General features: G+C 58.0%; 1 protein-coding gene across 1 annotated transcript; it reads left to right on the forward strand.

Annotated features, from left to right (window-relative positions):
- The first annotated feature begins 785 nt into the window (after positions 1-785).
- ROBO4 (roundabout guidance receptor 4) lies at positions 786-13,166 on the forward strand. The gene is made up of 18 exons (XM_037134221.2): positions 786-955; positions 1,255-1,584; positions 1,861-2,018; positions 2,214-2,334; positions 2,630-2,757; positions 2,857-3,085; positions 3,333-3,445; positions 3,870-4,038; positions 4,196-4,381; positions 4,509-4,551; positions 6,443-6,579; positions 6,703-6,966; positions 9,942-10,049; positions 10,229-10,364; positions 10,509-10,742; positions 10,852-11,210; positions 12,192-12,397; positions 12,516-13,166. The coding sequence occupies exons 1-17, from the start codon at positions 886-888 to the stop codon at positions 12,347-12,349; spliced, it is 2,943 nt and encodes a 980-aa protein (XP_036990116.2). The 5' UTR covers positions 786-885; the 3' UTR covers positions 12,350-12,397; positions 12,516-13,166.
- Positions 13,167-13,540: the final 374 nt, after the last annotated feature.

Consider the following 13,540-nt stretch of genomic DNA (forward strand, 5'->3'; position numbering starts at 1 on the left):
TGTCTCCAAGACATGTGAAGTAAGGAACACACGGTGGCCCTCTCCAGCTTGTCCAGAGCCCCTGCATCCTTCCTGTCTCCTGTCCTATGCCCATCCCAGCCCCATCTATCCTTGGGGAGTGGACCGAGCCATGACCGCTCCACCCCACTTCATTTCCTTAGGCCACAGCCCACCTTCTGCCCTCGGCTCCTACACGCTGTGCCCACAGCTCCCACCTCTGGGTTTCTGTTCCACTCTAGCAAGGGTCACTCGGAAGCAAAGGAATAAATGTGGGGATTCAAGGTGTAAATAGAAGCATACGGTTTAAATATCAAGGCTATGGTTAGAGTTTTGGTTAGTGTGAGGATTACCTTTAAGAAATCCCAGACTAGCCCTGACCAGTGTGGCTCAGTGGTTTGGGCGTTGTCCCGCAAAGTGAAAGGTCACGGGATCGATTTCCGGTCAGGGCATGTCCCTGGGTTGCAGGTTCAGTCCCCAATGGGGGCACGTACAAGAAGCAACCAATCGATATTTTTCTCCCTCTCTTTCTTCCTCCCCTCTCCTTCTCTAAAAATAAATAAATAAAATCAGAAAAGAAAAAGGAAAAAGAAAGAAAAAAAAAATCCCAGACTGGGTCACCAGGTAAACTGTAGGGCTGGGGTTGGAGTCAGGGGTAATGACTAGAGGGTCAAGGTCAGAGAGTCTCTCTCCTCCGGGCTCCTCCCAGCTCTTCAAGGCACGGAGGGCCAGGCAGGAAGCATCGGTTTCCTCAAAGCTGCTTCCCTCCTGGGCAGTCTCAGCCGCAAACACCCACCACCAGCCCGCGCCTGCCCCTCCTTCCCTGGCTGTGAGCTCAGAGCAGCAGGACAAAGTGCTGGCGACCAGGACAGAGACCTGAGAGCAGCCATGGGCCCTGGAGGGGCAGGCCTCCTTGGGGTCCAGTGGCCGCTGCCTCTCCTGCTTCTGCTCAGCATGGGTGAGTGTGGCCATCCCCTCTCCTAGTCCCTGCTCCCTTGATCCACGGCCCGGCCAGGGAAGAAGAGCCCCCCTTGCTCCTTTGCCTTCCTTTTGCTGTAGGGGCACTAGAGATGATGATGGTGATGTGTGTGTAAGACAGAGAGACAGACAGATTGAGAGTTCAGAACGCCCGCTCCTCTTCCAGCTAGGTCGTTATTTGGGAATTAATCCTCAGAGGAGAGAGGGCAGATGAGGTGTGCAGGGGAGGGGGTGGTGGCGTTGGCAGTCAGACCAGGCTCCGCCCCCTTTCCCTTCCAGGAGGCATGGCCCAGGACTCCCCACCCCAGATCCTAGTCCACCCACAGGACCAGCTGCTCCAGGACCCTGGCCCCACCAGGATGAGCTGCCGAGCCTCAGGCCGGCCGCCTCCCACCATCCGCTGGATGCTGAACGGGCAGCCCCTAAGCGTGGAGCCTCCAGACATACACAACCTCCTCCCTGATGGAACCCTGCTGCTGTGGCAGCCCCCGGCCCGGGGACGTGCCCGCGACAGCCAGGCCCTCTCCACAGTCCTGGGCATCTACACATGTGAGGCCAGCAACCAGCTGGGCACAGCCGTGAGCCGAGGTGCCCGACTGTCTGTGCCTGGTGAGGCCTGGGAGGGGAGGCCAGTGCGGGGCATGGCTGGGGTGAAATACCAGTGGTGAGGGAGGTTCAAGGGGCTGTCAGTGAGGGGCGGCCCAAGCTGGGAAACAGAGGAGGGAGCTGGGATGGGGTGATCCCGGGCGGGACCCCTGGGAGGTGGGACTCTGAGAGCGGACACAAGTCAGAACGAGGCGGGTGTGGCAGGTGGCACCGAGGGGGGACCTTTGGGGAAGGGAGGACTGGACACTGCTCCCTGCAGAGCCTCCGTCCTCCCCGCAGTCCTTCAGGAGGATTTCCAGATCCAGCCTCAGGACACAGTAGCCACAGTGGGCGAGCAGGTGATCCTGAAGTGTGGGCCTCCCCTGGGCCACCCAGAGCCCACAGTCTCATGGTGGAAGGATGGAAAACCACTGGCCCTCCAGCCGGGGCGGCACACGGTCAGTGTGGCTCCCTTCCCCACACCTCCTCCTGCCCTGGGCTCTCCCGGGCTCACCCTGAGGGACTGACCCCCTCTTCCGGCCTTGAGTCCCCTGTAGCACTTGAGGAAAGGAAGGCAGTGAGGCCTTAAACTTCCCTCCCCAGGCAGAACCCCTCCCCACGTGGGGGACTCACAAGGCACCTGGCCCTGACAGGTGTCCAGGGGTTCCCTGATGATGCTTAGAGCAGAGAAGAGTGACGAAGGGACCTATATGTGCATGGCCACCAACGACGCAGGACAACGGGAGAGCCGGGCGGCCAGGGTGGCTGTCCAGGGTAAGGGAGGGTGGCTAACGTCAGGGCCGGTGTGGCGAGGGGTGGGGGTGGGGGTCCAGTTAGGCCGCCGTGGTCTGGTTTGGGCTGAGGTCAGGGTATGTGGGGCTCACGCTGGGGTCAGCATCAGAGTGGCGGGGACCCCACTGCAGAGGAGGTTTCCCCAGCCTAAAGTGGACATCGCTGTGCCCTAGTCCTGGGAGACAGGGCATTTGGGTTTCTTGGTGGCCAAGTGGTGCTCTGCTCCTCATTCCTTCACTTGGGCCTGTAGACCCACCCCAGCCTCATTCTCCCGCAGAGCCTCAGGGCTACAGGGAACCCCTGGAGCTTCTGGCTGTGCGCATTCACCTAGAAAACGTGACCCTGCTGAACCCGGACCCCTCAAAGGGCACCAAGGCTGGGCCTGCTGTGTGGCTCAGCTGGAAGGTGAGGCCCAGGACCCAGGGGTGGGAGCTGGGCCGGGGCTCCAGAAAGGACTGGTCATGAGTCCCTGAGCCCCACGCCTTTCTCCGGATGCTTTCCCAGGTGAGCGGCCCTGCTGCGCCTGCTCAGTCCTATACAGCGCTGTTCAGGACCCAGACCATGCCGGGGGGCCAGGCAGCCGCCTGGGCAGAGGCCCTGCTGGCAGGCTGGCAGAGCGCGGAGCTGGGGGGCCTCCACTGGGGCCAAGACTACGAGTTCAAGGTGAGGCCATCCTCTGGCCGGGCTCGAGGCCCTGACAGCAACGTGCTGCTCCTGAGGCTGCCCGAACAAGGTCAGGGACAGCTGCCCCAGAACCCTATAATAGACCCTCTGGCCCCTTTTTGTCTGGGGGCCCTGGAGGACTCTCCAGGCTGGGGGCGGGGGGATGGTGGGTCCGGCTCCTGGACTCCCTTCTGCTCTGGTCAGTGAGCAGAGGTCTCATTGTCATCAGTGTGGCCTCTGGCCCTGTGTCCCCATCCCAGCCCTTTCCCCGAGTCCTCCCCCTCAGCATTCCTAAAAGCCTCTCTCCCTCCCCCTAGTGCCCAGTGCCCCTCCTCAGGAGGTGACCCTCAAACCTGGCAATGGCAGCATCCTTGTGAACTGGGTGCCACCACCAGCCAAAAGCCACAATGGCGTCATCCGTGGCTACCAGGTACGCCCGCAGGCTGACACACCCCTTCCTAGGGGTGGCAGCACCTCCCCCTCCCCTGGCACCCTGCATGCCCTTGCGCTGGGCACTGAGAAAGGTACCTGTGATGAGAAGCAAGGGACGCTTCCTGCTGCTAAGTGTGTCTGCCAGATGCTGCCACGCGGTTACCGACCTGATTGCGTTTCATCTCACAGTCCGCCTGGGCTCTTATCCCCAACTTACAGATGTGGACAGTGAGGTTAAAGTCGGAAACGTAGGGCACAGACAGGAACAGAAGTGTGGGTACAGGTGGAGGGGGAAGTGTTCTCTGGTAAACAGCAAGCAGGATGGCCACCAGCCCAGAGTCTGATCTGCAGAGTTAGTGGCAGGGCTCAGCAGCTGGGACAGTGCCCTGGGGGCACTGCTCACCCCTGCTTCTTGTCCTCAGGTGTGGAGCCTGGGCAACAGCTCATTGCCTCCAACCAACTGGACGGTGGCAGGCGAGCAGACCCAGCTGGAGATTGCCACCCAGTCATCAGGTTCCTACTGTGTGCAGGTGGCCGCAGTCACTGGGGCTGGGGCTGGGGTGCCCAGCAGCCCCGTCTGCCTTATTTTAGGTGAGGGCAGTATCCACAGGTCTCCCTTATATCCCTCAGCCCCAATCCCCACCTTCCTGTCTGCCTGCTCCCACCTCCCACTTCCAGCCCCTTTCCCTTCTCTTCCCAACCCCCAGTGCCTCCCCTGCCCCTACCCCTGAGCTCCCATCCCATACAGAGCAGGCCATGGAGCAAGCCACCCAAGAACTCAGTGACCATGGTCTGTGGACCCTGGAGCAGCTAAGAGCCACCTTGAGGCGTCCAGAGGTCATTGCCACCGGGGGTGTTGTGCTGTGGCTACTACTGCTGGGCATCACTGTGTGTGTCCACCGCCGGCGCCGAGCTGGGGTGCACCTGGGCCCAGGTGAGACCGTGAAGTGGACTGCAGGTGGTCAGCACTCCCTGGGTCCCGTCAGAGCACCATGGGGGGGTGAGATCTCCCGCCTGATGCTGGGGACTCTGGACTTAGCCTTCTTCCTGCTCGCTCTCAGGTCTGTACAGATACACCAGTGAGGATGCCATCCTAAAACACAGGTGAGAGGTGACAGGGGTGTGGCCGAGGTGAGGGAGGGCCGGGGGACAAGGGTTAGTGGAACTAGGACAGAGCACTGGACAGAATTCAGGCAGCATGGAGTCCTCACCCCTGGATCTCTTCTCAGCTCTGAGCGAGACTTATTTTCTCTTTCAATGATGTTGGTGTCACACCACTGGACAGGAGAGTAAACTGAGAGTCATAAACTTAAGTGACTTTGCCCAAGGCCATGCATCTGGCCTCCTGAACTCCTAATCCAGTGCTCTTGTTGCCAGCCTCTTTGTCACTAATGTACTGACTACATTTTTCTGCCGACTCATCTCCTGGGTGGAGAATACCCAGCATGGGAGGACCAGCCTAATTTCTGATTTTCTCTGTCCACTCAGTGTTCACCTAGCAGTGCCTTTGCTCTCGGTAAATCACTGAACCCATGGACCCATATTCCTTCACAATAACCCACCCGCCTGTCTGTCCTGGTAGAGGGCACTCTGCCCCTACAGCGTAGATTCCTACTCCTTGTTCTCGGTCACTGGGAGTTGCAGGTACTTCTGCTCCAGGTGTGGCTGGCTGCCAGAGCAAGCCAGCGGGTGTGAGATAAAATCCTGAGAAAGAAAGCACCCTTTCTAATCCTGCTGGCTGAGCTTTATAGCAAATAAGCATTTCATCTGCCCACATCCTCCTGCTCTTTATCTCATCAGATTTCCTCTGGGAGGTTTCACATCCCAGGTCTGCACCGTTCAGCAGAAGTTTACTGAGCACCTACTATGTGCCAGGCCATTTTGCTGTCAGTTTCTCAGCTCAGAGCAAGGTCCCAAGCTGGTGCCGTGTCCCTGCATTGTCCTATGCTCACTGGCCTTTCTCGTTAGTGACTGCTGGACTGTCTGCTCTGCCCTGAACTTTCTCTGCCCTTCCACCCCGGGACTGTATCCCTGTCCTTGAGGGAGAGTCATTCATTCCTTTTGGATAGTCTCCATCTGCCCGGAACTCAGTCCAGACAGAGATGCCCATGCTGGCGTATGAATGCAACCACAGCTGGAAGTGCATATACAAGACACTTGGAGAAGACTAGGGTAGGGAATACGGGAGGAAGATTTCACACGTACCTGGACAGTTAGGAGGAGGAGGCCAAAGAGGGCGAGTGAGAAACAGCCTCTGCGTTCCCAGGGAAAGAGAAGCCATTTGGTCTGGCTGGGGCGTAGCGTACGAGACAGGTCAGAGCAAAGGATAAGGCGGGGAAGCTGGAAGCCAGACCAGCAAGGACCCTGGAGCCATACTAGGCGGCCAGGCTCTCTCTGGGTAAACGGGGAGCCACTGAAGGTTTTGGGCAGAGAAGGGCTTTGCTCTGATCCCTGTCATTGAAAGACGGCTCAGGCAGCCAGCATGCCCCACGCCCGTCCGAAGGGAAGATACTAGACAGAGGTAGAACTGAGCATTCACAGAGCAAGGTCCTGCTCTGCCGGCCACCGATCTCACATTCCATCCCAGCTCTCAGCATCAGCCATACATGAAAGGCCTGTTGTTACTTCTCCAGATGCGGAAACTGGGGCTTAGAGAGACCGACAGATTCAGTCCCGGGCCTGCACAGCTGGGCTGCGGCAGACGGGCATTTTCAAACTGGGTTTGTCTGGCTCCCGATACATGTTTTCTTCATCTTGGCACACAGCTGTTTCTCCAATACCTCCTAGCTCTGGGCACCCTGGACATCCTCTGATTCTAGAATAGCAAAGGACACTGAGTTTGGGGCATTGGGTCAGAGGTTTTAAGGAGTTGGAAGGGCTGAAAAGTAGGCAGAATAAAGCCTCTACCACCATCTCCTCACGCCCTCCAGCTGCCCCCTGGTTCTCATGTCACCCCGTTTCTCGTGCCCCGCCTCCCACTGCCCCACCACCACAGGATGGACCACAGTGACTCCCCTTGGCTGGCGGACACCTGGAGGTCCACCTCCGGCTCTCGGGACCTGAGCAGCAGCAGCAGCCTTAGCAGCCGGCTGGGGGTGGACCCCCGGGACCCACTAGACCGCCGCCGCTCCGGTGAGCCTGCCCAGTGGGGGGCGGGGCCAGCGGTGGAGCAGACACCCCATGGCTGCGGGAGGGATGGGGGAGGGGCAGGATGAGTTCACCATAATATTAGCCTCCTGTCAATTTGTATGGCAGTGATCTCCTGGGATCCCCGCAGCCCTGGTGTACCCCTGCTTCCTGACACCAGAACTTTCTACGGCTCGCTCTTCGCTGAGGTGCCCGCCAGCCCCCCAGCCCGGCCAAGCCCCCAGGCCTCAGCTACCAGGCATCATCCAGCCCACCTGGCCCGGCTCTCCAGCCCCTGGGCCAGTTCAGACAGCCTCAGCGGCCGCAGGGGGCTCTCTTCCCCACGCCTTTCTGGGGACCCCGCAGAAGCGTGGAAGGCCAAAAAGAAGCAGGGTAAGGACAGGGAAGACAGACCCAGCCTGGCGCAGGTGGGAAGAGGAACCAGGAGTGGGGGTGTGGTGGGAGTGTGGCCTGGGGCTTTGAAGGCAGGCATACGTAGCACCCCACCCTCGGTATTGACTCCCTCGTCCTAGGGGATGCCCACCGCCAAAGCAGCCCGCTAGGAGTCACTGGCCTCAGCTTTCCCTTACGCTGAGGTTTTCAGTTTGGCCACACCAGCAGGGGGCCCTGCTTCTGCAGCCAACACAACTCAATGAACATTTAACAAGCGCCACTGTATATGCCAGACACAGGACCCAAGCGACCCCAGATACAGTCCTTGCCCTCTGAGGGCGCAAAGCCTAAGGAAAGTGCCTGACTGGCACATTAGTCCTTCTAGAACCTGGCAGAATGTGAACAGCGCCGGCCCGAAGCCCCGCTCCCGTGAACCGCTGCACATGAGCTGCCAGGCCCAACTCCCCACTCACTTCCCTGGGGAGGGCCACTCCCCTTCTGCAAAACATCTCCGACTTCCTGCTTTCACTTTCTGGAGAGAAATAATTCCAGGGTCTGTTTCTTTAGCAACCACTACTACGTTAGGGGCTTTGCTTACCTTTATGTCATTTAATCTTCACCACACGATGACTTGATATGGTTTCTCGGATTTTACAGATAGGGAAAGAGGGGCAGAAGTGGGTAACTTGTTCAAAATTTCACATCAGTGAGCTGCAGAACTCTACCCTGAACTCAGAGAGGTCCGCCCAGAAGGGCCACTTTGACCTCCCTGGGAGCACCCTCGGGAAAGCCTGCCCTCCGCTGACTCCTGTCTCCCACCACCGAGCCCGGCCTGCTCCCCATCTGCTCTCTTCATGGCCCCTCTGCACCAGTCAGGGAGACCTACAAATGTTCAACAGCCAATTTTCTTACAACTGATCATGGAACTTTTATTAAGACAAATATGGATCCAGAGTAATCAAGAGCTTATCCAATATCCAAAATTTTATGACACTAAATATTAGCGAAGCTGGCATTTTTTCCACAGCTTTGCCTCAAAGCCATTGCATTAGTGGCAATACAATACCCACTAAAAAGAGGTTGCATAAATCTCATTTAGAAACCAGCTCCCCAGTGGAGAACGGCACGGCCTTGAATGTAGGGTAAAGCCCCTCTTAGAACATTAATCCTCATTGTTTATTTAAACAAATATTTATTGCAATTCACATATAGCCGATGAGATTTGGTCTAACCTTAAAAATACTTTTATTGTGTAGTTTATTAAAAGAACATTGAGACTAAAAGCCAAGTAATTCCAAGTAAGGTGGGAGGAGGCTTTTTGTTAGCAGGGTCTTTCAGAGGCGATGGGAGGGGCCAGAACAAACACGGCCTTTTCTGAATTGGTCTTTTCCCTTCCCTTTCTGTACTGACACCCACCCAACAAGGGTCCCCATTTCTGAGCTTCCTTAAGAAGCCGGGCACTAGAGAAGAGGAAGCTGATGGTAGCGGAGCTGGAGCACCTGAAGTTGGCCTCCCTAGGTCACTGACGACTACAGGGAATGTATACAAACAAAACCAGCCGAAGTACAAAAGCCAACTTGGACGGAGGCAGTCCAGCCATTGTGTGGGTTTTCATCCCCGGGGGTGGACATCTGGCCACTGTGCACCTGGGTTCCCAGGGCCCAGGTGGGCTCCCAGTCTCGCCTCTGCTCCAAACTGTCCCCCGGAGGCCCCCAGCTCTGCGAGGTCAGATTAGACACCTCCTGCCTGGTCTTCGGTCTGGGCTTCTGATCACGGGGCTAATCTGAAAGCTGTTTCTTTCCTCCTTTGCCCTCCTTTTCTTGGTGTCCTAGTTCCTGGTCTTGGGGAAATCTATTGTTTTCTGTTTCTGTGACCCGGTTCCTCTCTGGTTTAAACTTAGATCCACTTGGTTGTTGGCCTGACCAGGAAGCATTGCACACGGCTGGGCCCGCTTTCAGCTCCCTCAGCTTCTCTACTGTCAGAGTTCACTCATCCTCGTCTCTGAGGGTGAGAGCTGCCAGCTCCTACGTGATTCACCTGTGTGAGTCACGTGCACTTGTGTTAACACCTGCGTCTCTCATAGTATCCATCAGCCACTCATCCGTTCAACAAATATTGACTATCTATGGGCGGGGCATTGCCTCTCTGGGTGAGACCAGCACACCTTCCTCCTCTGAAGCCCCTCTGCCCGTCCCGCCTGGCTTGGGCTGGGCCGACTTGTCTTTGTCTTACCCGCATTCAGCACAATTTCACAGTCCAACCCACCTCCGCGGGTGAGAGACACGCAGGTTTCTCAGGGCAGGGCTGACCAGAACCGCGTGAGGTTGTCACAGTGTCAAAGACAGAAATGAACAGGTTCTCTCCAAGAAAAGAAGGTGCGTGTGTCTTCGCAGGGCAGAACGGCTGAGAAGAGCGGCCACGTGAGGGTAGAGGACAGGACGACTGGAATGGACACAGTAAAGGAGAAGCCATTAGGTGCCAGGAACTTCCCGATCAATTTTTTTAAAAAAGAATAGGGTTTTTTTTTCAATTTTTAGTTATTGATTTTAGAGGGAGGAAGGGAGAGAGAGAAAGAGAAATATCGATTTTGTTGTTCCACTTACTGTTGTATTCCTTTGTTGAGTCTTGCCTGGAGCTCTGATCTATTTTTATTTCATGGGCAAAGCCATCATTTGAAGTGGGTGCTTACAAATAACACTGAGGCTCAGAAAGGTCCGTGGAGTTACTGAAGGTCACACAGCTGGCGCATGGCTCAGCTGGACCACGAGGGCCTGTTTTTTGACTCTAAGCCTAGTGCTCCTCCCACTCCATTCAGCCTGATGGGGTGGGAAGAAGGTGGAGGAGTTTCTTCCCTCTTTTCCCTGAGTTCAGGGGCCCTGGAGTGTGATTGAATGACAAGGCTGAAGGCCCAGCCTGTTGTCGGGGTCTGAGAGGCCCACCCTGGCTCCCCCCTCACGTGGCCTCTCTGTCTGCAGAGCTGCACCAGGCCAACAGCTCCCCGCTGCTCCGGGCCAGCCACCCTGCAGAGCTCTGCGCCTGGGGGGTGGGGAGTAAAGTCTCCAAGAACCTGTCCCAGAGCCCAGGTGAGAGGAAGAGAGGCAGTGAGGGGGGGGTGCCAGGGCCCACCAGCCCCGACAGCTGGCTTCACCTGTCCTTGGGGAGGCTGGGCGGGCGGGGCATCGGGACAGGAAACTGAGGGGAGGGGCGGGCAGGAGCAGGCTGGGGTCTGGGGCTGACGGGGTTCTGCCATTCTCACGGCCAGGAGCTGCGCCGCGAGCTCTGGTTGCCTGGCGGGCTCTGGGACCGCAGATCCTCGGCTCCTCCTATGAGCTGACTCGCCCTCTCCCACCAGCACCCCTCTCTTCTCACGGACCCCCCATTCAGAATCAACAGACCCAGTAAGAGGACACAGGGGTCAAATAGCAGGGTTGGGGGTTGAGGGGTGGGGAATATTGGCTGAGCTTGGACGGGGCTGGAGGAGGGGTGAACAGGGACTCAGAATGGCACTAACCACCCTGCCATCTCTGTCTTACCCCAATCAGGCACTCGGTGGAGCCCCAAGCTCCCCTGTCCTTCCCACCGCCAGCAGCCCCCATCCCCTCGGGTATCGCCTGCCACTCTGGCCACCAGGCCTCTTCCCTCTCTGGCCCCAGCCCCACCTCCAGTCGCCTGTCCAGCTCTTCCCTGTCATCCCTGGGGGAGGACCAGGACAGTGTGCTGACTCCTGAGGAGGTGGCCCTGTGCCTGGAGCTCAGCGATGGGGAGGAGACGCCCAGGTGAGTGGCCTGAGTGAAAGCAGAAGGATTCGAGGATGCTCTGGTTCCACCCTGTCTCAGACTGAATGTTTCCACCCCACCCACTCTCTCCCATTTCGCCTCTTCCCAGGAACGCTGTCTCTCCTATGCCACGGGCTCCTTCGCCCCCCAGCACCTACGGGTACATCAGCGTTCCGACAGCATCGGAGCTCGCGGACGTGGGCAGGGCCGGAGGAAGGGTAGAGTCCGAGGGGAGGGGTTTGCTGTGCCCACCTCGGCCCTGCCTCACCCCCACCCCCAGTGAGGGCTCCTTGGCCAATGGCTGGGGCTCGGCCTCCGAGGACAACGCCCCCAGTGCCAGAGCCAGCCTGGTCAGCTCCTCCGACGGCTCCTTCCTCGCGGATGCCCACTTCGCCCGGGCTCTGGCGGTGGCTGTGGACAGCCTTGGCTTTGGTCTGGAGCCCAGGGAGACAGACTGCGTCTTCACAGGTACGTTAGGTCACCCCCCACCCTTAGAGTGGACGCAGCTCCTGTAAGACCCCCTCCTCTCCGACCGAGAGGCGAGGCTTTCCTGCTACTCGTGGTCTCGTTGTTGTCGTGGTCCCTTAACACAGCTAGTCTCGATTAAAATGCTGACTGCATCTCAGGCTCTATGATAAGCACTTTATGCACATTCAATAACAACACCTTTATGGGGCAGAGTCTTTCTTCTTTTCCAGAAGAGGCTATTGGAAGTCAAATAGGTTCATTAACTTGCCCGAGGTCACCCATGAGGCCCAAGGTCACCCATGAGGACAAGGACAGGCTGTCAAGTCTGCAGGCTGGGGGCAGCCAGTTGCGTTATCCACTCCCCTCCCTCTCCGCCAGACACGCCTCTCCAGGAGAGGTGGCTCCCCGGCCAGAGTCTCGGAGTCCTCCTCGCGTGGGAAGTCCTGTCGTCTCTGTACCTCTGCTGTGCTTCCAAGCCCTTTCTCACCTTGTGTGTGGCTGTGGTGGGGGGACAACTGGGCTGACCCTTCACACGTCTGCAGAGGAGGACCATCACCTCCACGTCAACAGAGGCGGTCAGGGCTTCCCTCGCAGTTTTGTGTTCCTGTCCTCACCTGCTCTATCAGTACCCCTATACCCATCCCACAAACCCTAACTCTGCCCTCTGCCCCCGAGAAAAACAACCAGGCTTGCGGTGAATGAGAGCAAGGAGTGTTCAGGGCAGAAGTTCCCATCTGGAGGGGGTGGGAGGGTGAAGGGAGCGTACGGGCAAAAGGCCAGGCGGAGACGTTCTCTCTAAACAAACTGACTGACCGTCCTCTTGTCCCCGGGGCTGGGGCCGCTGAGACGGGTGGGCCAAGTTGCGTTTGGGTTATATTTAGGGCTGGGTGTATGCCTTAAATTGGCCTCCAGCTTTCTGCCCTAAACTGGTTCCCAGGGGTGAAGACCAATCCTCCGCAAATGTGTCTACCCCCCATGCAGGTGCCTCACCACCTCCCTCCCCCCGGGACGACCTCTTCCTGACGCCGACCCTCTCCCTGCCCCTGTGGGAGTGGAGGGCAGACTGGCTGGAGGCCGTGGAGAGCAACCACATACAGCAACTGCGCAGGGGGCTGCCTCCCTGGCCCCCTGACTCTTAGAACTGTCCCCAGAGAAGTCATCTCAGCTGTCCTGCACCAAGGCTGGCAGTGAGTGTCCGACAGCTGGGCCTGTGTGGTTCTGGGGAGGAGCCAAGAGGGAGTCTGGGATGCGGCAGGAGAGACAGGTGCAGGGGGGTAACCCCACTGTCCTTTGATTCTCCTACAGACTCCTCCTGAGTCACGTCCCTGAGACTCCTGAGAAGAGAGTCGGACTCCCTCTCCTGAAGCCTCTGGCCCTGAGGGACAGCTGGGCCCTAGACTGTAGCTCTCAGTCCGTGCACCTCTGCAGGTGGGCACATCTTGTCCCACGGGCCTCAGGAGAGCTTTCCCTCCTTGAGGGTGAAGACCAGTGAAACAACACAACATCAGAGCCAAGCCCACCTGGAGCCTTGGCAGCAGAGTTCCCGCCCCCTGCCACCCTTGCTTTTCCTCTGCTCTGTCCAGTGCCACAGCCACCTGTTGGGCTTCAGGAGTGACCCACCTTCTGATCTCCCACCCACGAGGATCACGAGAAGTGGGGGGCCAGGGGTCTTTCTGGGGCACAATGGCAGCTTGCGGGGGAAGGGGCTCCTCAGGCCTCCCCTCGGCCTCACTGGACCGTTGCTCCACGTGGGCCCTCTGTTCCCATAGTGCCATGCGAAGGAAACAAGGGCCGAGCGCCTGAGGCCACGAGGTGGAACCCAGCACCAAGGCCAAGGTTCCAGAAGGACCCAGGGAGGGAGGTGCGGAGTGTGGGACAGAACACCCTCCTCACACTGCTGTCACTGTGAGCTTAAGGAACTGATGCTGTAGAACAACAATGACTCAGGTTCTGTGAGCTCGTTCCCTTGATCGTCTGTCATTTCGGGGAGGGCCCCTGGAGATCCGGGGAGAGTCACCTGCGCTAGAAAGGGAGCAAGTATTCGTTGGCAATCGGGAGTGTCATTCAGCTCTGTCTTGTGACTAAGGGGAGAATTAGATCATCCATCAAATTTTAAGCAGAATCTAGAAAAGGGAGGGCTGCAGCATTGCCGGATCCGCTCTCCTGAGAAGACAGCCCTAGCTTTCAACATCCCCAGCCCCTCCCTGAAGACCAGTCCCGGATGGTTTCTTAAAAGAGGCAAAGCAGCTCATCTCACAAAAGGTGGGACCACCGTCCCCGTTGGCCAGGGAGCAAGCACCCTCCCACAGAAACAGAGAAATGGTGGAGCA

This window comes from Artibeus jamaicensis, unplaced genomic scaffold (genome assembly GCF_021234435.1).
Source record: "Artibeus jamaicensis isolate MK-2021 breed Jamaican fruit bat unplaced genomic scaffold, CSHL_Jam_final scaffold_660, whole genome shotgun sequence".
Taxonomy (NCBI): domain Eukaryota; kingdom Metazoa; phylum Chordata; class Mammalia; order Chiroptera; family Phyllostomidae; genus Artibeus; species Artibeus jamaicensis.

Bases quoted from the DNA above. Each gene is read 5' to 3' on its own strand.
- ROBO4 (XM_037134221.2), top strand. From the start codon at position 886: ATGGGCCCTGGAGGGGCAGGCCTCCTTGGGGTCCAGTGGCCGCTGCCT. The intron at 2,758-2,856 runs GTGAGGCCCAGG...ATGCTTTCCCAG, and splicing joins CTGTGTGGCTCAGCTGGAAG to GTGAGCGGCCCTGCTGCGCC. The intron at 6,967-9,941 runs GTAAGGACAGGG...CTCTGTCTGCAG, and splicing joins GAAGGCCAAAAAGAAGCAGG to AGCTGCACCAGGCCAACAGC.